Source organism: Ornithodoros turicata, unplaced genomic scaffold, assembly GCF_037126465.1.
Source record: "Ornithodoros turicata isolate Travis unplaced genomic scaffold, ASM3712646v1 Chromosome134, whole genome shotgun sequence".
NCBI lineage: Eukaryota > Metazoa > Arthropoda > Arachnida > Ixodida > Argasidae > Ornithodoros > Ornithodoros turicata.
In genome coordinates this window covers 24,189-48,486 of record NW_026999311.1, presented here as the reverse complement: position 1 = coordinate 48,486, position 24,298 = coordinate 24,189, and the positions used below count along the sequence as shown (strand labels likewise).

Below are 24,298 nucleotides of genomic sequence, written 5' to 3'. Positions count from 1 at the left end.
GCAATCTTGCACAGGAATGCCCTTTGTTTCTGAGAGACGTCGTTCAGCCCCTGTTCAGCACGTACTTTTTTGTTCGTGAGGCGGTCACCGCAGAACATCCAAATCTCGGTGTACCCCAGATATTCTCCTTGGGACGTACAGAGGGTATACAGAATTGGATATCCCCAACAACTAAAATATTTTGAGGAGACAGACTGGACGTCCATGTGACGTCCATGGAACATAGCTACAGTTGTGACATCTGCGGCGTAGTTTGGGTTCAATCACGAATATTCATGGAATGTACATAGGATATGTTTTGACGTCTTGGATATCTGCGATACATTTTGGACGTCTCCAGGATATTCGTGGTTTACTGGGAGGCGTCGTATATCACACGTGAACTGCGTACGTTCCTTGTAGTTCCTTGTAGCGCTTGTAGGGGCTTGGAACATGTATCTGTTTACTGCGCCACAGGCGGATGTGATGGACCGTGGAAGACGACGAAGACGTACCTTTGCTGGCGCGCGCTACTTCCAGTATGGCGGGCTAGGAGGACTGGTGTGCCGAGCGCCTAATCTAATGCACGGGGAGCGCGTGGTCACGGCCGTGGACAAGATGCCGGCGAATTGCACCAGCTTTTGCGGTACCGCTCGCAGCGCACCACGCGGAAAGGCACATTTTTCTGGGGCTCAGAAACGCTCTTCTGTTGCGAGCCGACCACGTGCTGTTCCTGCAGCACAGATTCGCGCCGGCTGAAAAGCTTAATTGTAGTTGTACAGCCCATCTGCGCCAAAAGTCGCGAGCGCTCGCGCAAGATCTTCTCTCTGATTGTTTATTGATGGCGAATTCGGGTGGTCATTTCGGAGCAACTTTTTTTGCCAGATCTCGAGCAGTCATGTTCGCTTGGTCAAAATGAAGCAAATCTCGCATGTTCGCGTGGCGCTTTCCGAGCGCTCGGAATTTGCTAGCTAGCATTTTTTTTGCCCGGTCTCAAAACGATCGAGCAGCAGATTGCTCAACTGTACCCGGTGTCGTCACATACGCACTGCAACGATGGCGAGTGCCCTCATTGGCCCGCATGTTGAAATCACGTGGTTTAGCAGACGACAGAACTCGAAGACTTGCGACCGCGACGCCCCTAGCGTGATCCAAGTACCTAAAACCGCTAGATTCCTAGCAATCATGTTCGGGTGGCAACGGTCACGTGATCCAGCTCGGTCGCCGACCTAGCAATTTCCGAGCGCTCGGCCGTTTTGCTACGAAATGACCACCCGAATTCGCTATCAGTTTTCATGTGCAAATATAGCTCCTCCGGGACGTTGAACGATTGCTGCGTAATGCATTCTGTGAGATGAGACGCATTAAAGCAAATATTCGTTAATTCGTTAATAAACGTACAATTTTGGGGAATGCCCAATACGGGTCGGCTAGCTACCAATACATACACCCATAGACATTGATTAATAAACACCCCCTGGCATGGGCGCCGCTAGGATTTTCTCCAGGGGGGGGGACCAATGCCGACCGAGGTGGCGGGGGGGCGTTGTGGGTGCCGCGAGTGCAGGGCGGGTGCGGAGGTGTTCGGGCTGGTGCTCAAGGTACGGGATATTCTTCTAGTTCCGGATGTCGAATGCGCCCGCAGCTATACTGTTGTGGCTCAGTAACCCTATGCTTCGGAATTTTTACGTTTTGCCGTTTCTCGGCATACTGCGCCACAGGCGGATGTGGTGGACCGTGGAAGACGACGAAGACGTACCTTTGCTGGCGCGCGCTACCGGCAGTTCATCCAGCATCGCCCTAGCGTGAGGCCAAGCACGCCTGCCCGCTCTGACACTGAATTACCTTTGGTCAGTACTCGTGTGGAAGTCCATCTCCTCTACATTTGGTGACACGAACAAGGAACACACCATGTTCCGCGTAATTCGGCCCCTTCACCATCCAGAATCTCCCACCGGCCAGCGAATCACTCCGGAATCCAGGACTGTAGGTACGGTGCCTCGTTACTCCACGGACTCGCTAGGCGGTGGTGCTCCGTGCACGTTCAAGAATCCTGCATTCCAGGACGCCAAAGTGAGCTCGCATGCATCCACGACCTACTAGAACACAGCGACCATGTCATACGGACTCCTTACATACTCTTATATCTGAAGCGAAGTGAAGCACCATCGACGCATGTTATCTACACCGCCCTGTCCTAACCCGGCGTTCAAGTCAAACAATAACACATTTTCCTCGTAATTATGTTCGCCTAATTCACTTCAACTGTCGCGCACCCTAAACGTGAAGTGCTGAACTACAGTTTCAGCAAAGATGAGAAGGGTTTCACAAAAGACGAGAAGGGGGACCACAATTTCACATTTCAATTTACCCGTTCAACCTGTCTCGCTGACGCTCTCGCTCACGATGTCTCGCTTTCTTTCTTTCCTGTCTGTCTTGTTCTTCGGCCGCTTGCCAACACCGGATGCCGTCCCCATCATGATACTCTTTCATTATCGCCGCATCGTTTCTCGCCTTCCGGGGGCTTTCGAGAACCTCCGGGAGGAACTCAACATCTGCCACAACGTCGGTGGTTACGTGTCTGCCGTCGCCAACATGCTCTGTGACGTCCTGCAGGACAATCTGTGCCTGCAGGACCAGTGCCTCGACTGCGTCAGGTACGTCGTCTCCCATCACCGACGACATCTCACGGCTGACGACACTACGCGCATCATCCGTTCCATCGCCATCGCCATCCTTACGCCCGCTAATTCATCCACCGCCATGCCCAAGGACCTCATAGAGGTCCTCTTCAAACATCTCCGCACACTGTGAGGCCTTCCGGATTTTCCTTTTTTCTGACTTCGACCTTCTGCCTGTCCCCGGACCCCCATCACGACCCCGGATTCATTGGCTCCCAACAACTGCGGCATTCAACCTCACCTCCCCGTGGTGGGAGCTGGTAACGGGTTCGAAACACCACGGCGAACCCGGCCAACGAGGCTCTGAATGCCGCCACCAAAATGGAAAAATGTCATCGTCTACCTGGCTAACGCCCAATGGAGCAAAATATTCGTACATGTAAGCTACCACCGATCAAAGTCACCTGTATACCTCTACTTGGCCAGCAGCATATTGTCTTTCAACATATTGCAACACTGGAATCCGAGGTCATCTCCACAAGCTCCGCGTGGTCTGGCATCCAAAGTCGCATTCTTCGCCAACCACGTCCGAGCAGAAAATGGAACGTCTTTACCGCCTGCGCAGATATTATAAAAGAAGAGTCTGCGCAGGCGGATGGGGTCGCGGGCCAGAGAAAACTAGTATCGAAAATAGAAAATCGTCGAAGTCATCGAAGTCGTCATCTACATTCAGAAGGCTCATGAAATATTCCTCTCGTTGACACAGTCGTTGGAGATCCCGACACAGAAACTGAGACCAAAAGGACACTTTGTACTCTGTCAGTTCTTCAGAAGACATGGCGGTGCACAGGACATGGATCGTGATAGACTCTTCGCAATTGGACAATAAGTATGATAATGATGTCAGCGCAGACCATGTCGTGGAACGAATGGCGAGGCCAAAGATTGTATTATCTACCTTGAAGAAAGACCAAGGACACGAATCGTGATAGACACTTCGCAGTTGGACAATAAGTGTGACAATGATGTCAACGCAGACCATGTGGTGGAACCAGAATGGCGAGGCCAAAGATTGGATCATCTACCTTGAAGAAACACCAAGGACACGAATCCTGATAGACACTTCGCAGTTGGGCAATAACTGTGACAATGATATCAGCGCAGACCATGTCATGGAACGAATGGCGAGGCCAAAGATTGTATCATCTACCTTAAATAAAGACCAAGGACACGAATCGTGATAGACACTTCGCAGTTGGACAATAAGTGTGACAATGATGTCAGCGCAGACTATGTGGTGGAACCAGAATGGCGAGGCCAAAGATTGTATCATCTACCTTAAAGAAAGACCAAGGACACAAATCGTGATAGACACTTCGCAGATGGACAATAAGTGTGACAATGATGTCAGCGCAGACCATGTCGTGGAAGGAATGGCTGAACGAAGAACATATCCTGGAAGAGACACCAAGGAATGAAACGGAAGAAACTGCTCCTATTATTCCAATTCTTAAGAAGACGTTGTGGTGGACGCTGTAAACAGACAAAAAATATCACGTGCAACGGACGTGCAAGACCCAGGAGCACACCGAGAAGTCAAGTACAGTCATCTGGAGCCACGTTTTCCACAGATATACCAGAGGCTTCTTCGCTTATGCAGTGCTGTAACCACCGTGATTTTCCAAGCAATAAAGGAAGGCAAGAAGGATTTTGGTATTAATTGTCTTTTTCACGCCTGGCGACAGGGCTACTTTGAGACGGGGGCAAGTTGAGGATTTTTGTCCTCTGTGACACCAGGTTGAGCACAGTCGTTGTCTTGCTTTGTTGACGCTCTGCACGTGAGTCTTTAGAAGGAAGTGAGACTCTGTTTTGCAGATGTGGTCGAGATAAGAGGGGCTTTTTTCTAACGGAACAAAAAAGGCCCCTCTTACCTCGACCACACTATGCCCTTATTGGAGTTGAAGTAAAGACGCGACTGTAGAGATGCGCAATGAACAAAATAAAGAGAAAAAATGGTGTCCCTTCATGATTTTTTTTTTTTTTGCGAACGATCTATCGAAGGGATTTTTGTTCTGAAAGCGGCTTTGGTATCAGGTGACCAAAGAGATGAGATGTTCTCATTAGAACAAATTGCTACCTTTTATATTTAAAAAGCTAGAAAATTGATTACCGCAAAATCATTGACAAGAGAAAAATATTTTTGGATAGATCACACAACTGCCAAGCACGTACAGTTTGTTCTTTTTGTGTAGAGCACTACGTATTTTCTTTAGCCCCTGGCCCTTTTTTGGTGGAACACCCTGTGTAAAAAAAACTAATGCATTACATTACTTTATCGCGGTTAATAGTGCATTATTAATGCACTATTAAACTTTAAATAAGTAATGGAATTATTCTGGCAGTACTTTTTAAGGCATAAGCCACCAAGACGTCACTTATGCGTTTTCTTCCTTACTTTTTCTTCCTTTTTGCTTTTTTGTGTTATAGACAATAGCCACTCGTGTATCCCAAATTCGGTAACCCCATATGCCTACAGAAACGACGCTTATATGTATGATTACTGTAGATAAGATATATTGCGGACTGATAGCAGTTGACGTTCAAAGTTATCGTCTGTCGGCCACGCCCGTTTTGGAGACAGGACGTCGTTTGACAATCCGAAAACAAAATAAGTATTTAAAGAGATTGAAACGTTTATTTTACTGAAAAACAAGCTTTCGGACGCAGTCCGTCCTTCATCAGGTGCGATAGATTGCACACTTGAAGGATATCTATACTGCTGTACATCACAGAAAGGATATACAAAAGGATATAGAAATAGAATAAACAAAAAAAGCGATGTACATTATGAGCATTACCAGAGAAAAAACGTTGAGAGATCTCAGAGGAGCGGACGTGGTGAAGGAGACCGCTGGAAGAAATATTACGCAGCTGGGGTTTGAAAAAACATAAACAATGGCAACACTCGTGTTTAGCCTACATTCTAACGTAGGGAAGCTGAGAAAAGTCTATCGGCTATTAGGAGTTTTGCAAAAGTGGTACATTCTTAAAATGGGTAAAAAAGAAAAGGTAATAAGTAAAAAAATAAAACTTGGAGAAATTGCAACACGTCTACTGAGAACACAAGGTATATGTACCACAGTTTAAAGACAGAGGACCCAGGAGTTGGTAAAAAAAGGTAAAAAAAACGGGGCCACTAAAGTCAAATTTGGCTCGGAACATTAGGAGGCAAAGGGAAATAGGATGAGAAAAGTTACTTTGCTCTAAAGTAAGTTCAAGTTTAGAAAAGACTGGACAGGGTGAGCAGAATGCGCATCCGAGAGCAATAGAGGTGTGCCCAATTTTCAGTGAGGGATAAATATGAGTGCTGTAGAAGTAAAATTTGGTCAGAACATCAGGAGGCAAAGGGAAATGGGATGGCAGAAGTTATTTTGCTCTCAAGTAAGTTGAAGTTTAGAAAAGAGTGGAAAAAGTTAACAGAATGGGTATCGGAGGACAATAGAGTTGTGCCCAATCTTGACCGAGAGATAAATATGAGTGTCATTGAAATAAAATTTGGGTCAGAACATCAAGAGGCAAAGAGAAATTGGATGGCAGAAGTCATTTTGCTCTAAAGTGAGTTGACGTTTAGAAAAGACTGGACAAACTGAACAGAATGGATATCCGAGAACGACAGATGTCTACCCAATCTTGACCAAGGGATAAACATGAGTGCCATTGAAGTCAAATTTGGGTCAGAACATCAAGGGGCAAAGAGAAATAGGATGGCAGAAGTTATTTTGCTCTAAACTAATATGAAGTTTCGAAAAGACTGAACAAAGTGAATAGAATGGGCATCGCAGAGCGATAGAGGTCTCCCCAATCTTGACCGAGGGATAAACATGCGTGCCCTTGAAGTGAAATTTGGGTCAGAACATCAGGAGGCAAAGAGAAATAGGATGGCAGAAGTTATATTGCTCTAAAGGAAATTGAAGTTTAGAAAAGATTTGACAAAATTAACAGAATGGGTATCGGGGGAAAATAGAAGTGTGCCCAATCTTGACTGAGAGATAAATATGGGCGTCATTGAAGTAAAATTTTGGTCAGAACATCAGGAGGCAAAGGGAAATAAAATGGCAGGAGTTATTTTGCTCTAAAGTAAGTTGACGTTTAGAAAAGACTGAACAAACTGAACAGAATGGATATCCGAGATCGGCTAAGGTCTACCCAATCTTGACAAAGGGATAAACATGCGTGCCCTTGAAGTGAAATTTGGGTCAGAACATCAGGAGGCAAAGGGAAATAAAATTGAATGAATTATTTTGCTCAAAAGTAAGTTGAAGTTCAGATAAAAGTGGACAAAATGAACGGAATGAACATCGCAGAGCGATAAAGATGTGCCTTATCTCGACCGAGGGATAAATATGGGTGCCATTGAAGTCAAATCTGAGTCAGAACATCAGGAGGCAAAGGGAAATAAAATGACAGAAGTTATTTTTCTCTAAAGTAAGTTGAGGTTTAGAAAAGAGTGAACAAAGTGAACGAAACAGGCATCGCAGAGCGATGGAGTTGTGTCCTATCTTGACCGAGGGATATATATGAGTGCCATCGAAGTCAAATTTGGGTCAGAACATCTGGAACCAAAGGGAGATGGGATGGTAGAAATAATTTTGCTCTAACATAAGTTGAAGTTAAGAAAAATCTGGACAATGTGAACGGAATGGGCATCGCAGAGCGATAGATGTGTGCCCAATCTGGACTGAGGGATATATCGTAGAAATTATTTTGGTCTAAAGTAAGTTGAAGTTTAGAAAAGATGGGACTGGTATCTTGAAGGACTAGCGGCTTGCCCAATCTTGCCTGACGAGTAAATAGAACTGCTACTCGTGTCGAATTTTTGTGAATATGTCACGAAGGAATGTAGAAGAATATGTGAGAAGCTTGTTGCCTGATTAACTGACCTGCTGAAACAAAAACAACAATGCATCCGAAACAGAACAAACATGTAGATAACGCAAACGACGCCACTGTGCTAAAGAGGATAAAATGGGTGGGTTATGAAGCAATAACTCACTAGGAGGCGGATAATGGAAAAGGACACGGAAGGGAATAGTACGTGTTTCCATCTTTGTGCTACGTGAATCGTGAAAGCATCCAGCGAGACGATTAAACCACAGATCAATAGGGATATCCTCAGAAGATGGGTTTGTGGAACGCAATACAAAAAACGTGGTGACGTCACACAGAAGAAAACAAAGGCGAAAACGTGCGACCTAGAACCACGCACTTTCCTTGCCGCTATCATTTATATTCTATCCAGCTGTGGCTATGAAGCATAATTTACGCAATTTTGTGCTATTTATGCCGAAAAATCTCGCTCTTTGAGGCACAAACTAAACCTTGAAATATAAAATACTTTTCATATAAATCGCTGTTGCTTATTGGTAGCATTAATAGTTACACATATATACTATACAACATATACATATATATAACATACACAATATAACATACACTGCCTAATTGTATTGAAAATAATGAGTCACACGTCAGTTACTTTACAACTCTACACTGCCAATTGGACCAACAGTTGCTGATTGTCTGCTAATTGGGAGGCCAGTTGGAGACCGAGAGGCCAAATGGAACAGGAGTTCCCTATCAGAAGTACCAATTGGACTTATTGTTCAAGTCTGAGAGCATGAAACCAAATGGTGCTTCCAATCGGTGCTCAACTACCGACTGGACGGTCCAATTTGGACTGAAAGATCCAACAGGTTTTAACATGGGACCTGTTGGGTCCCATTCATACCAATGACGAATTCTTTTTTTTTTTTTGCTGGGTTAAGTGATCCCGGCAGCGAATGAACTGTTCCCGGAGCTCCAACTGAACGCGCCCAGTGGCGGCACTTACACGAAAAAGTAATTCTCTGACTAACTCGATGCGACGCACGCTGATTGGTCCTTAGCGAGTGACGTTTTCTCACTCTGCCAGGCAACGAAATCCGGCTCACTCTCACCATCCGCCATCGTCTCTTGTTACGCAATCTATGGAGTCACAGTTAAACTATGCCACGATTTTGAGGTTTTCAACGCACGAGCAATAACGACTAGAACGTACCCAGAACGGTACTACTGGGCTACTTGGTAAATTAACCGCATACACATCAGCGCCTCGCGCTTTGATTAAACCTGCGCATGCCGTGAGAAACACAAGGAATACTCGAACACTTCAAGTCTTTTTCTCCTCTTTATTGGTTGCGACGTTACAGTGGTTACAGAGGAAGACGTCGTTCCAGATGTCTGAACTTGACTGACATTTTCTTCGCTGTTACAGCAGAATGCTTCACTGTAACGATAAGGTGCATATTTTGCTGGTTTTGCAGATGAAACAATCCTAGGTGCGTTCGTGGATCTCACCGTCCCTTTTTTATCTTTGCATATTTCGCTTACGGTGTCCGCCGCAACATCTTCTTGGTCTCTGTTCCAGGACATGTCCTTGCAGATGAAATTCTCCTGGGTATATGCTCTTTTGCATCACCATTCGTCCCACGACATGGCCTGCGCTGACATTTTCTTCGCTGTTAGAGCAGAGTGCTTCGCTCAAACGATGACGTGCATATTTTGCAGGTTTTGCAGGTGAAAGAATCCTTGATACGTTCGTGGATCTCAGTCTTTTTTCTTTGCATATTTTGCTCACGGTGTCCGCCGCAACGTCTTCTTGGCCTCTGTTCCAGAACATGTCCTCGCAGGTAAAATTCTCCTTGGTATATACCCTTTAGCCTCACCATTCGTTCCACGACATGGCCTGCGCTGACATTACGCTCAAACGATGAGGTGCATATTTTGCAGGTTTTGCAGATGAAAGAATCCTTGATACGTTCGTGGATCTCGCCGTCCCCCTTTTTTTTGCATATTTCGTTTACGGTGTCCGCCGCAACATCTTTTTGGTCCCTGTTCTAGGACATGTCCTTGCAGATAAAATTCTCCTGGGTACGTACTCATTTGCCTCACCATTCCTTCCACGACATAGCAGAGTGCTTCGCCGAAACGATTAGGTGCATATTTTGCAGGTTTCGTAGACGAAGGAATAATAGGTGCGTTCGTGGATCTCGCCGTCCTTTTTTTTTCGTATTTCGTTTACGGTGTCCGCCGCAACGTCTTCTTAGTTTCAGTTCCAGGACATGTCCTCGCAGATGAAATTCTCCTGGGTATATACTCTTTAGCCTCACCATTCGTTCCACGACATGGTCTGCGCCCGCCGACATTTTCTTCACTGTTACTGCAGAGTGCTTCGCTCAAACGATGAGGTGCATATTTTGCAGGTTTTGCAGATGAAAGAACCATTGGTACGTTTGTGGATCTCGCCGTCCTTTTTTTTTCCTTCGCATATTTCGCTTGCTGACATCGTTGTCACATTAACTGCCCAACTGCGCAGCGTCTATCACGATCTTGTTTCCGTGCACCGCCATGCCTTCTGAGGAAGTCACAGAGTGCATAGCGTTCTTTTGGTCTCAGTTTCTGTGTCTGAATCTCCAACGACTGTGTCGACGAGAGTAATATTTCATGAGCCTTCTGAATGTAGATTACGACTTTGATGACTTCGACGATGATTTTCTATTTTCGAAGACAACGTTCTCTGGCCCACGGCCCAATCCGCCTGCGCAGAGTCTTCTTTTATAATATCTCCGCAGGCGGTAAAGACATTCCAGTTTCTGCTCCAACGTGACTGGCCAAGATGCAACTTTGGATGCCAGACCACGCGGAGCTTGTGTAGATGACCTCGGATTCCCGTGTTGCAATATGTTGAAAGACAATATATGCTGCTGGCGACGTAGACGTATACAGGCGACTTTGATCAGTAGTAGCGTAGATGTACACATATTTCGCTCCATTGGAAATACATATGTAGATGATGACATTCTTGCATTTGGTGGCGGCATTCAGAGCCTCGTTGGCCGGGTTCGCCGTGGTGTTTCGAACCCGTTACCAGCTCCCACCACGGGGAGGTGAGGTTGAATGCCGCAGTTGTTGGGAGCCAATGAATCCGAGGTCGTGATGGGGGTCCGGGGACAGGCAGAAGGTCGAAGTCAGAAAAAGGAAACCAGAAGCTCTCACAGTGAGTGGAGATGTCGGATGAGGATCTCAATAATGTCCATGGGCATGGCGAGGGATGTGTCGTTGGATGAAAGGACGGAACGGGCGATTGAATTGATGAGGCGAGTTGATTCGTCAGCCGTGAAGCGACGGTAGTGGCGGAGGATGACGTACCTCGCGAAGTCGAGGCACTCGTCCTGCAGGCACAGATTGTCCTGCAGGACGTCACAGATGAGGTTGACTATGGCTGGCAAGTAACCATCGACGTTACGGCAAAAATCCAGTTCATTGATGAGGCCGTGAAACGCACCAGGAATGCGTGAGACGATCCGGCGGTAGTGAAGATGTGTCATAATTGGCACCGCGTCTGGTGATGGCAGACCACCGAAGATCAGGGCAGACGGAAACCTGAAGAAGCGACTCATCGTAGACAGAGGGTGTCAGCGAGACGAGACAGGTTGAAGGGGTAAATTGAAATGGGGAAATTCAAGGCGGTAAACCCTTCTCGTCTTTGATGAAACGGTGGTTCGGTACTTCCCCTTTTGGGTGAGCGACAGTTCAACTGAATTATCAGAACGTATATATTACGATGAAAATGTTTGTCCCTCGACTCGAACGCTGGGTTAGGAGAGGGCGCGTTTGTTGGTAACACAAGGCAGGATGGTGCTACAATGTGCTTCGGACATGAGTGTGTAGTATTGCGATTAGTGAGATTTTAGGCTGTCGAATACATCCTCGAGTATTAGCTGCACATTGTGCATGTGGTTTCTGCACATCTTTTTTTTTAGAGAGAGAGAGAGAGAAAGACACGGTCATACCTCTTGACAATTCATTCTTGCCTGAAAGTGGTGACTAAATATAGCTGTCAATCACGATTCCAACAACCTTCTTCGTTTGCCAATTGCCTTTACGTTCTGTTTTATACTCTGATAATTTAGAGTCTGAACTGACAAGGCCATCACTGATAAGCAAGGTGTACCGAACAAGACAAAGAGACATAAAATATGAAACTTTTGACCGCTACGAGGCGCTCTTTGATACGTTAAACTGTCACCAGACAGAAAGTGGGAGATGAAGATAAAGTGGATGGCGCGTTGTAGTCGAACAGAGCTGTATTATTGCGTACGTATTTTGAGTGCCAAAATAACGTTTCAGTATATACCTGACGCTCCGTAACCTGGACTTGCAGTCACGGGGCTTTCTATTGTCAGCATCGAATGCATGCTGAAGAGAAGATAAACTGCCCGGAAGCCCGGAAATGCGCACGCGTTGTTCCCTCGCTGAACCCAGACAATGTACCTTGCCAACTGTCCTCTTTTAGGCTGCTGGGCCTGACCAGTTGTGTCGGAAACTCTTGTAGCGCATCATACCTCACAGAATCCAGTGGTGATTCCAGAAGAGAGATCATTCTTCCGCCAAGAAATGCATGGTTTCCGTAGGCATCACTCGGCGCTGGATTCTGTCCGCAACACCGGAAGCAATGGCTCGAAAAATAATAATGTTGAAAGATGAAAGTCACTGAAAAGGTTAGCTAGCTGTAGGGATCGAACCCACATCTTCTGGATTGCCGGTCCAGGGCTCTACCAATCCGGCGGCAATCCAGAAGATGTGGGTTCGATCCCTACAGCTAGCTAACCTTTTCAGTGACTTTCATCTTTTATGGTTGATTTCTTAGGCAATTTGAGGCTTTGTTTGTATCTGTCCCTTCTATGTTGTTCCCCCAGCCTCAGATCATCTGTTTATCTCTTGTAATAATGTTGGGTTGTATCCGTCGACGTGAAACGGACTTATGGCACTGCCAGTTGCCTTTTCATGTTCTATGTGCTTGCTTGTGCTTTGTTTTGATATCAAGGGGAAAGCGTTGGGTCACAGATTTCCTTCACGGAAGTACCCTGTTCATCCACGCATGTGAGGGGGGTCCCGCACCCGTTCAATCAGACCATGGGGCACCACAAGGATCTACTCTTCTCTTCAACGTAGTTATGGCAGGGTCTTAAGGTCCTGCGTCGCATCATAAGCATCATAAACAGAGATGTCGCCTACTCCGCCCTGTCCTAAACCAGCGTTCAAATCAAGGTACTGTAATACCGGGCCAACCCGAAACAGAGGTGAACTTCAAGCACTCCGGCCGCGTTCAAAAAAAAAATGTGTTCCTGATGTGAAGAAGTACCTGGGAGAGGGACCAAGGACACGAGTCGTGATAGACACTTCGCAATTGGACAGTGAATGTGACAAGGATGTCAGCGCAGACCATGTCGTGGAACGAATGGCGAGGCCAAAGCTATCATATACCTGGAAGAGAGACCAAGGACACGAGTGGTGATAGACACTTCGGAATGGGACAGTGGATGTGACAAGGATGTCAGCGCAGACCATGTCGTGGAACGAGTGCCGAGGCCGAAGATTGTTTCATCTACCTGGAAGAGAGACCAAGGACACGAGTGGTGATAGACACTTCGGAATGGGACAGTGGATGTGACAAGGATGTCAGCGCAGACCATGTCGTGGAACGAGTGCCGAGGCCGAAGATTGTTTCATCTACCTGGAAGAGAGACCAAGGACACGAGTGGTGATAGACACTTCGGAATTGGACAGTGAATGTGACAAGGATGTCAGCGCTGACCATGTCGTGGAACGAGTGGTGGGGCCAAAGAACTCAGGAGAAATTCATTTACGGCAAGAACATATCCTGGAAGAGATACAAAGAAATGAGACAAAAGTCGGCTGCCGACATCGTTGTGGCGGACCCCGTCAACAGAAAACGTCGTTGAACGGACGACATGCGCCAAGAATGCGCCCAGAAACCTTCCATCACCAAAAACCTAAGCGTATAGCACTGTGACTGTCTTCGCTTGACCGTATACATCCGGCTGAAACAGCGAAGAGAATGCGGATCGCGTCAGCGAAGCCCAGAACTTTAGAGCAACGTCTGCAACCAATGGAGATGAAGGAGCATTCATGTATTTCAGTATTTGTCTTTCTCTCGTGTGCACATTTAGTCCAAACGCTAGTCACTTTAGTGTATGGGTTAATTTACGTCCTGCGTATTCTTTTTCAATCGTGCGGTTCATCCTCGCTGATGGGGATAGCATTCACAATACCAACTATCCAAGTAGTACCTTACATACAGTTCTAGATACATACTCGTGTATTCACATACTTACGGGAGATTCTAGTGGAAGAAAAAAGCTAGGCTACTGCGGAGTACTGCGTACTTAGCAGACGACAGTTAGCAGACGACACCGTCAGAGTGTTTTCCTATCGTCTGCTACGGAATATGATGTCGCTGTGTAGCAGGGTATTCCTCACGGTTAGCGGCGGATGTGAACACTGAAAGTTGAGCGCTCGCGCTCAGAAAGCTATGAAGGGTTTAATGTCTCCAGCTTATGCGGGAATATGCCTGGTGTGAATTACACGGTCAGTGCCCCTAATGCCAAAGGCAGTCTGGCCAGTAATGGGACCTGCCTATACCTGAGGCTCCACCCACATTTTAACGTATCTAGCCAATCACGGGTCGAAATGCAGTTGTCTATTATTATATTCATCCAGTACTTAGAGCTCACCGTTATTTACTGGGTGCCACCATTTTGGAAAAAACTCGATTGATTCAGATTCAAACGGATATCACTCGTGACAGACCAAAACGACGGATTTTGCGCCCACTTTTAACAACGCCATCTGTGACGGAGAGTGGGACCTTGGGAAGGCTGAGAATTGCATAATGGTAGTTGGCAGAAGTGATTGGCCAGGAGAGTGGAGCAACGGCTTCTTCGTAGCAGACGGTTCCCGCTATGAAGTTTAGAATCACATGATGTAAGTAGATCGAATCAAAAATGAGCAAGGATGTATGTATAAAAAATGCAATTCTATTATGGAAATACCTACGTATAAGGGTCGTCGTTCTTGCTATTTTCTTGGCATCACGGTCTTAACTAGGCCTAACGTTAGCGACGAAACATCCCATTTTCGAGTAAATATTTATGGCGGAGCGAAAGTTGAAGCTGATTTTGCAGATGCGTACATGAGGATATATACTCACAGTATGAAATTAAAGTAGTCTGAAAATTTTGTGTGCCGAAATCTCCGCTTCGCCGTTCCAAGCACCATCCTACATCTTGGAGAAAATTTGGTGTCATGGCAGCTCCCATAGAAAATGGTAACCAATGAGATGCGCCTAAGTTTGATTGACAAGTCGAGCCTCTTTTTAGGCTCCTCTTAATGGCGAGACTCACGTTCGCATACACGGCACAGTTCATGTCGATTTTGAAACTATTTTATTCTCCCGGGGACCATGACTACTGGCGTCGTTTAATTATGCACTCTATCGTTTAATTATGCACTTTAATGTGACGTCCGGAGGCACACAAACGGACAGCACGTTCTGCATAACGTACGTAGGTACGTACAAGTATTTTCAGCACTGTAAGTATTTCCACACTGCCGACGTCATCCTGCCTGGAAGAATGCAAGCTTCGTAGCAGACGACAATGCCGGGTGACGTCACAGTATCTTCTTCCGAGCGAACCGCTGTGCGCTTTGCATGCTGGTATCGGTTTGGCATTGAGGCCACGTACGAATTATTTACTCGTACAAAATGAATGTGAATGTGGTATTCGGTATCAAGGAAGGGGTCCGCGTTAGGTATGATGCTCACCAATTTTTTTTTTTTTTTAAATGTTTCCGAAGTCTCCCTTTAAGGAGTAATCACTTCTGCAGAAGACAGTAGAAAAAGTTTGTTCACACACCGCTGAGAAACGGCGTAAAATATCGTCGAAACAGAAATACTGGCGCTTTCTCCTTGCTTTACCCCTGTCAATGACACATTTTGTAGAATCCCAGGACTACCCCGTTGATTGTATTGAGCGAGAATTCGCAAATATTTTAGTGTGCGACACTCTATCGTGATGGCAGCACATGTTCGAGACGCACAAAACTTTAATTTATTAAAAATCGACGGCTCAATCTTGTCCCGTAAAAAAATACGTGATTGACTAGAGAAAAGATAAGAGGACACGCAAGTACCAATATAGCTATGGTAGTTTAGAATGTTCACGCGTCTTGTGCGAACGAAAATCGCCCATAGATTTATGAAGAAGTGATTTCCCCTTAAGGAATAAGACTCAGTCAAGGCGCACACAATGAGAGCTGACAAAACAAACGCAATTCGCACACTGCATTGCGCACCGACCCAGCCGAAGCAATCTCGATTTGGATTGGCTACCAAGGTGCCGGTTGTGCCTGGTCTTCACCTGTACAAAGGCACGATGTACTAGATTATTACGACAATGTCATCGGCACATCTTCCCAGCGCCGCATTTGGAAGGCAGTGCCTGCTTATCGGCCCGGTTATTGCTTCCTCAATTTCTGCAATACTTTATACTTGATGCTTATGCTTACTTACTTACTTTATACTTATACTTACACAGATGCTTCTTTCTGAAGTTGATTATCATCATCATTCTACGGGTTTTCATTGGAGCTGTTGCTATCGTGTGCTAGGGTAGCCGTACGTCTGTTTCTGCTCGTTCAAAATTCCGATTTCCATTGTCCAATCATGATGAGTAGGATCCCTAGCGGATCATGCGGATGGGCTCCTCATAGCAGCTGCCAATTATAACATGATCGTTATAATCTAGCAGTGATGGCCAGTAATTAATTACGTGTAGTTGAACTACCAGTTAAAAGTACCTGATTGTACTTAAAAAGTAGTTATACAGTACTTGCAGAAATGTCGTGTGCAACTACTAGTTCAACTACTATTTCGAGTAGTTAACTACAGTAGTTAGGTTACTGCAGGTGCCAACCACTTCCGATTTTGCCTCAAGCTTTACGGCACGATTGTGCTTCCGACTTTCATCCCGAGCTACTTGTTTGACGAGAACGGAGGTGCACAGCAATTGTGCCGTGCATGCGTACTAAATCTTCACTTTTATCGCTGCTTGTGACTCATACTTGGGTGTCCAAGAACACTATAGAATGTGATTGGTGTTGATGGACAACGTTAAGTAGTTAGAGATGTAGTTAAACTACGTTGCAGTAGTTAAAGAAGTAGTTTTAACTACCTCCCCTTCAAAAATTGTTGAACTACTAGTTAAACTACCCTACAAAGTAGTTAGTAGTTTGATGAAAGAGGAAAGTCACTGAAAGGGTTAGCCAGCTGTAGGACTCGAACCCACATCTTCCGAGTTACCGGTCCAGGGCTCTACCAACTGAGCTAAGCTAACACGCCTTCTCAGCGACTACCAATAGTGCGTCCAACTGAAGGGACAAACCAGCCACCCTCTCTCACTCATCCCCCTTTCACTCTTACATTTTTCTCACTCATACACACAATCATACGACGGGATCGACGCAAGCGGCAACCGTTGAACAAGAGAGAACTGACGTTCTGACGCTGGCGCAACATAGAAAGGACAAACACATACATGGTTAGTAGTTATAGTTAAACTACTGTAGAAGTAGCTAGTGGCCATCACTGCAATCCAGTAGGTCGTGTTAAAAGGCCATGGCCGAGCACACAATACCGACCATGGCGCCTCCGAGACTTGAACGTTGGGAGGAGGAGTTGTCTCCGCACCACTTCTAGGCCTCTCCCCATCGCTACTCTCTTTCCCAGCTTTTCTTCTGGCCTCTCTCCTCATGGTTTCTATGGTTACAGGTGACACGGAGGCGGAGGAAGATATATCCTTCGAAGATTTCCCTCGTGGCATCGCATCCGTCCGGGAAGAGGGGTCCAGGAAGGAGCGACGCGGGGCCGACAGTGAGACGTTCAAGTGCCGATACTGCGGTTACTCAGGCGTGCACGCGTCTGACGTCGAAAACCACGAAGGAACACACACCAGAGAAGGGACACACACCGAAGGGACACACACCGCCCTAAATTCTGCGAAGTGTGTTCCATTGCGTTTAGGCACGAGAGTTACCTGATCGCGCACATGAAGTGCCAGCAGCCAAGACCGGACCATCAACGAGCCCTCGAGACGCTTCTCTCAGCAGGAAGACGAGCGTCCGCAGGATCGTACAAGGGTTCGCCCGCAGGAGAGGGAGGTTCCGAGGGATTCACTAAGTATCAGGCAGATGTTTTTAAACAGCTCACCAGGACCAACGGTACACTCTAACAAAAAAAAAGGAGTGCTTCTACTCCTTTTGGGGAACACGTGTGTTGGCACAACAAATAGTCCCTTTCGGGAGTAAATGCACGGGAGTAAATACATGCCACAGAGTGGACACCGCATTTCACGCGCTGTTTTAAGAGTCCCGAGTACATAATTGGTGTGCTTGCATGAAAATACTTTGAAGCAAACCGTCAACCGTGATATATCGAGTTATACAAAGTCTTGCGCCATACATAGGGCACAACTTGCTAAGAAAGGTGCGCTAGCTGTTTCTTACTCTGTGTGGCTCGAAAATTGCTACGTTGTCTGCGTCGTACAGTCTTATGCCGCTCAAATCGACCAAGGCACATATTTACGTAGACTGTTTCATTCAGGAGACGATACGCGAAGTTTAGTGACAATTTGCAGTCCTGAGAGTAAATGCCGAGACTAAATGGCGGGTTAGGGGACTAAAATAGGGAGTAATTGCACACTAGGGTAGTAGAAGCTGCAATTACTCCCCGTTTTACTCCTTTTCTCTTAGAGTGTAGTCTTAGAGAACTACCCGTCACAGGCAACATGTGGTCAGTGTACTTTACCCCCGCACGCGCAACTTGACGGTCGCTCTGTTTGTCTTGCAGGCGTCGCCAAGCAGGAAGAAGATTGTTCCTTCCAGTACTTCCCTCGGAGCACCGCAGTATCTTCGGAAGAGCGGCGCAAGATGCCCCCCTGCAGGGCCAAGAAAGCGGGCAGATTCAAGTGTAGGTTTTGCGATTACTGCAGCGATCGTTCGTGCCACGTTGAGGTACACGAGAGGACCCACATGGGTGAGAAGCCGCACTTGTGCCCCTTGTGTCCCAAGTGCTTTGCAGGGAAGCGTAGCCCGAGAAAGCACATCCGGGACACACACAAGGACCGTGGCATCTACGAGTGCTCCACCAGCGGGGCTTTCCTGCGGCAAGAGCGCCTTCGAGCATACGAGATGGCGCATATCTCAAAGGCATATTCACACGAGCGACAACCTCACGGAAGATTCTAGTGGAAGAAAAGGCAAAAAAAAAAAACACTGCTCGCAGAGACAAAGTTCCGCCTCGTGTTATGCGAGAATTCACACGATGCGGAATATCGGGAGTGGCGTACTGCGCAATTGGCAGACGACAGTTGGCAGATGAGACTTGGCCGACGACACTTCGCAGACGACACTTGGCAGACGACAGTTGGCAGACGAGACTTGGCCGACGGCACTTCGCAGTCGACACTTGGCAGACGACACCGTCAACGTCTTTCCTGTCGTCTGCTAAGTATATATGTTGTGACTGTGTTGCGGGATATTCCCCACGATTAGCGGTGTACTTGAACACTGGACGTTGAGCGCTCGTGCTCAGCAGGCTATGACGTATTTCGCGTCTTCCGCATCTGCGGGGAATGTCGTCCGTGTGGATACAAGTGTAGTGTCGTGTCCCAAGGCACTTTCTTGGGGTAGTGAGAACGCACTGTGAAATAGTAGAGCTTTCAGCGTTGTCGACGGATATGTGAGAGTAGACTTTGAACGAACACCTTTGAACCGTAGTCAGCATCAACATGTTCCATATCCCTCTCATTGGGGGAAAAATTGTTGGGAAAAATTAGTTGTTTCAAGTCTGCCTTTCAAATGTATGGAGCATTTATTTCGATGTACTTTCTACTAGTACTGATTCCACTACCATTCAGGGTGTTTTTATTTGTTATAGAATTTTGATTTTTATAAACATTTTTATTGATTTTTATTTTTATTAAAAACTTTTATAGAAAAACTAGTAGGTCAAAATAGATGCTGTTTAGATGGCTTATATGCATAGATCGACAAGTTACCCATCAGAAAGACCCCTTACGAGTTAAGTTACCATGTAAAAAAATGTCACGTTAAGAAAAGGAAGTTCCTCAGCCTGAAATTTTAAAAATTTATTTAAAAAAACGAGTTGCTTGCAAGTTATTTCGGACACAAATTGCACAGGTGCAGCGCGTGAGCAGTTGAGCTAGACGTTGAGTTGCCTGCGGAGGAGTGCAACACGCTTAGGCCGTTTTTGTTTATGTCCAACAATGCAAACGCTTTGGATCTTACTCCCTATGGGCGCACAATGGTTCAGCTTCATTTCAGTGGCAGCGGTTCTTACTTTCTGAATAGAATACTGTCATTCATTGTTGATCACATTTTATGGCCTGAAGTGCCATGAAAGAACAGGAGAGAAGGCAAGAAAATATGTGAACGCGAGGGAATGCAGCTTTGTATACGATATTTGTATCGCTTTACAAATGTCGTTAATTGTGTTATGCAATTCCCGTCAACCTTAATAATAACACTGAAAAAAATTGTCTAATTTCCGGGCGCGATAAAAGCCACCCCGGAGGCGCTGGACGAACGTTAAGTGAAACAGAAAAAAAAATCCTCGGGTTAAACTAACCGCAGCTGATGGCCAAATGTAACGCAGGCATGCTGGGCCTTGTCAATCACATTTCAGTTGCTTTTTCCGCAGTCCCCCCAGCGTCATCTTTTGGTGCAAAAATAAACTGAACTGAACTGAATAATTCTGTTCAAGTAAGATTAGGCTGGACCTACGATGCCAATGTCATCCGATTCGATGACAGAACCCAGTAAACAATCTACATCCCAGCGACATCCATGTAACGTCCTGAGCGTGAGTTTTGGATATCCCAGGGAGGTTCGCAAATAGGGCATAGACGTCTTTTGTACGTCCAGTGGATGGCCATTGGTCCCACTTTTTTCCACATCCACGGGACGTCCCACTGACTCAACTAATAGACATTTGGATATTCAGATGACATTGGCGCCACCTTCCGATCCGTGCGCAGGAACACATATTTCGAAACCTTTTGCGAGAGTTGTGGTGGTGGTGGTGGGTGCGGGCACCATTAACGGACCTGTAACTACAGAGAGTGGCCACAGCATAACTATTTCGTTCCCTGTTTCTCCTATGTGCCCGTTTCTGGCACTCCCTATAACGGAGACAGAGCGCGGTGGTTTAAATAAATCCCCACAGAACCAGTAACCGCCCATCAACATCCAGCGAACATCAGGTTGTGGATGCTGGGTACGTCTCACGAACGTACACATTTGCTCCCGGCTACGTTTTAACTACGCCCGTACTACCGTGCTAATCAAGAGAAAATTATGCGAAATGGACGTCGTAGGACCGCCGCTGCGGATCTTCGAGGGACATGTGGGGGTTCTCCATTCCTGGTCCATAGGTATCGCGCGCCTATGAAAATATCGTAATTTTAATCATGAGATAAACACAACGACGCAAGTGTGCACCGAAAATACTTTATTTACATGTGCATTCGTACATGCCTGCCGGCCCATGAGCAGTACAAGTAATGGAAGAACGTGACAAGGTGCTATATCCAGATCATTCCCGTTCATACAGGTCGTGACCACAATATCGCAAAGTTATGTAAACAAGAAAAAAAAAACATCCATATTACTTGCCGTATAATTAGTTGGCATCTTGTATGGAATCGACGCACCTGTATCCTTCACGCCTGATGAATGATTACCAGCCTCTTTATATTGTTCCTTTCTGTGTCTTCCGGCCTCTGGAATTCACTGGCCAAGTTCTGCCGGCGAGGCACACTGATAAAAACGACAGACTTAATACGGGCATCGTCGGTCTCTGCCTATGGCACAGACGCATACCAGCGTTTGGCCATACTTCCCGTTTACCATGCATTCTTACCTGTAACGCATAAGAGAAAACATCCCACACTCTCTGGGAGACGCTGAAACGCACACAGCAATGAATGGCTGATGCTGAGCGGTATAGCCGTTTATGCCTGAAAGAACATAAAGAACACAGTGAGTGGAACACAAAATAAAAGTAGCAGATCCCTACAGCTGACTAACCTTTTCAGTGACTTTCATCTTTCACCACGGATGTTTACCTGTATTTCGGTCATAGATAGTGGCCCCCGATGGAGAATCCGTTGCCTACAAGGCATATGCACCTAACTCTTCACAAAATTCAAGCTGTACTGGTGCTGTTCGCGTTGAAAATTACCATATTACTCCAAGTCATTGCAGACGCCGCCATGTTTCTCCAGCCTCTCCAGCGGCGTTTGAAATCATCCGCACAACGGGCTATGGCATCACGTGACTCTATCTTCTGCGCGTTGCGAAACAAAAAGCCTACTGCGCAGATTTCTCCTTTGGCGGCGACGCAGTCAGACGGCAGAGCGGGAGAGAAGGAGGAGGCGCAGGGTCAAGAGCGAAAAGGAGTGCTCGAACGGCTCTTTGTGGACACAGTGCGGATGGGGTGCGCACGGTGTCCACAGGGTGATATATGTGGGACGTCTGCTGCTGTATACTCATTGGAGCATCCCAACTAACGCGTCCAGGAGGCGTTCAATGAATGTTCACTTTAGGCTGCGGATGCTCAGACCCTTGTCGGCTGTCCAGGGGCGGTTACTGGTTCTGTGGGTCAAACAGAGAAACGGAAAATGTCACAGTCAAGAATACGCTTCGAAAGGTACTAGCATTCCCTTTCCAAGAGAAAACAAATACTATATATTGCTTGCCGCGCGAAGTTCCGCCCGGACTGCTCGCCTCCCAAACTACACGGAGGAGGAGCTGTCTAAGTAGAATTCAATTGTGCACAAAAACAGCAGGCAAATGAAGGGTTGAGTGGTGTATTAAATCTGCAACGAGCTAACGCCTGTGTTTCTTACTGCTCTTGGTCTGAGACACTCAGTAGGTTCATCGAAAGTCAAATTTGAGAGTGCCACAGAATTCCGCATCTTTGTCTCTTTCGCAATAAGTGCTCAATAGGCGGTCAGTTTTAGAAGGAGCAAAATCTCGCAATCTTGCACAGGAATGCCCTTTGTTTCTGAGAGACGTCGTTCAGCCACTGTTCAGCACTTACTTTTTTGTTCGTGAGCCGGTCACCGCAGAACATCCAAATCTCGGTGTACCCAAGATATTCTCCTTGGGACGTACAGAGGGGATACAGAATTGGATATCCCCAACAACGAAAAAATTTTGAGGAGACAGACTGGACGTCCATGTGACGTCCATGGAACATAGCTACAGTTGTGACATCTGCGGCGTAGTTTGGGTTCAATCACGAATATTCATGGAATGTACATAGGATATACGTTTTGACGTCTTGGATGTCTGCGATACATTTTGGACGTCTCCAGGATATTCGTGGTTTACTGGGAGGCGTCGTATATCACACGTGAACTGCGTACGTTCCTTGTAGTTCCTTGTAGCAATTGTAGGGGCTTGGAACATGTATCTGTTTACTGCGCCACAGGCGGATGTGATGGACCGTGGAAGACGACGAAGACGTACCTTTGCTGGCGCGCGCTACTGCCAGTATGGCGGGCTAGGAGGACTGGTCTGCCGAGCGCCTAATCTAATGCACGGGGAGCGCGCGGTCACGGCCGTGGACAAGATGCCGGCGAATTGCACGGGCTTTTGCGCTACCGCTCGCAGCGCACCACGCGGAAAGGCACATTTTTGTGGGGCTCTGAAACGCTCTTCTGTTGCGAGCCGACCACGTGCTGTTCCTGCAGCAAAGATTCGCGCCGGCTGAAAAGCTTAATTGCAGTTGTACAGCCCATCTGCGCAAAAAGTCGCGAGCGCTCGCGCAAGGTCTTCTCTCTGATTGTTTATTTATGGCCAATCCGGGTGGTCATTTCGGAGCAACTTTTTTTGCCAGATCTCGAGCAGTCATGTTCGCTTGGTCAAATTGAAGCAAATCGCGCATGTTCGCGTGGCGCTTTCCGAGCGCTCGGTATTTGCTAGCTAGCACTTTTTTTTGCCCGGTCTCAAAACGATCGAGCAGCAGATTGCTCAACTCCATCCGGTGTCGTCACATCCGCACTGCAACGGTGGCGAGTGCCCTCATTGGCCCGCATGTTGAAATCACGTGGTTTAGCAGACGACAGAACTCGAAGACTTGCGACCGCGATGCCCCTAGCGTGATCCAAGTACCTAAAACCGCTAGATTCCTAGCAATCATGTTCGGGTGGCAACGGTCACGTGATCCAGCTCGGTCGCCGACCTAGCAATTTCCGAGCGCTCGGCCGTTTTGCTACGAAATGACCACCCGAATTCGCTATCAGTTTTCATGTGCAAATATAGCTCCTCCGGGACGTTGAACGATTGCTGCGTAAGGCATTCTGTGAGATGAGACGCATTAAAGCAAATATTCGTTAATTCGTTAATAAACGTACAATTTTTGGGAATGCCCAATACGGGTCGGCTAGCTACCAATACATACACCCATAGACATTGATTAATAAACACCCCCTGGCATGGGCGCCGCTAGGATTTTCTCCAGGGGGGGGGGGCAAACCAATGCCGACAGAGGTGGCGGGGGGTCGTTATGGGTGCCGCGAGTGCAGGGCGGGTGCGGAGGTGTTCGGGCTGGTGCTCAAGGTACGGGATATTCTTCTAGTTCTGGATGTCGAATGCGCCCGCAACTATATTGTTGTGGCTCAGTAACCCTATGCCTCGGAATTTTTACGTTT

General features: G+C 46.8%; 1 protein-coding gene across 1 annotated transcript; it reads left to right on the top strand.

The window, feature by feature from the left end:
* The first annotated feature begins 17,608 nt into the window (after positions 1 to 17,608).
* LOC135372246 (zinc finger protein 22-like) lies at positions 17,609 to 18,806 on the top strand. The gene is made up of 2 exons (XM_064605914.1): positions 17,609 to 17,780; positions 18,409 to 18,806. Exons 1-2 carry the CDS (start codon positions 17,609 to 17,611, stop codon positions 18,804 to 18,806), a joined length of 570 nt encoding a protein of 189 aa, XP_064461984.1.
* The last annotated feature ends 5,492 nt before the right edge of the window (positions 18,807 to 24,298 follow it).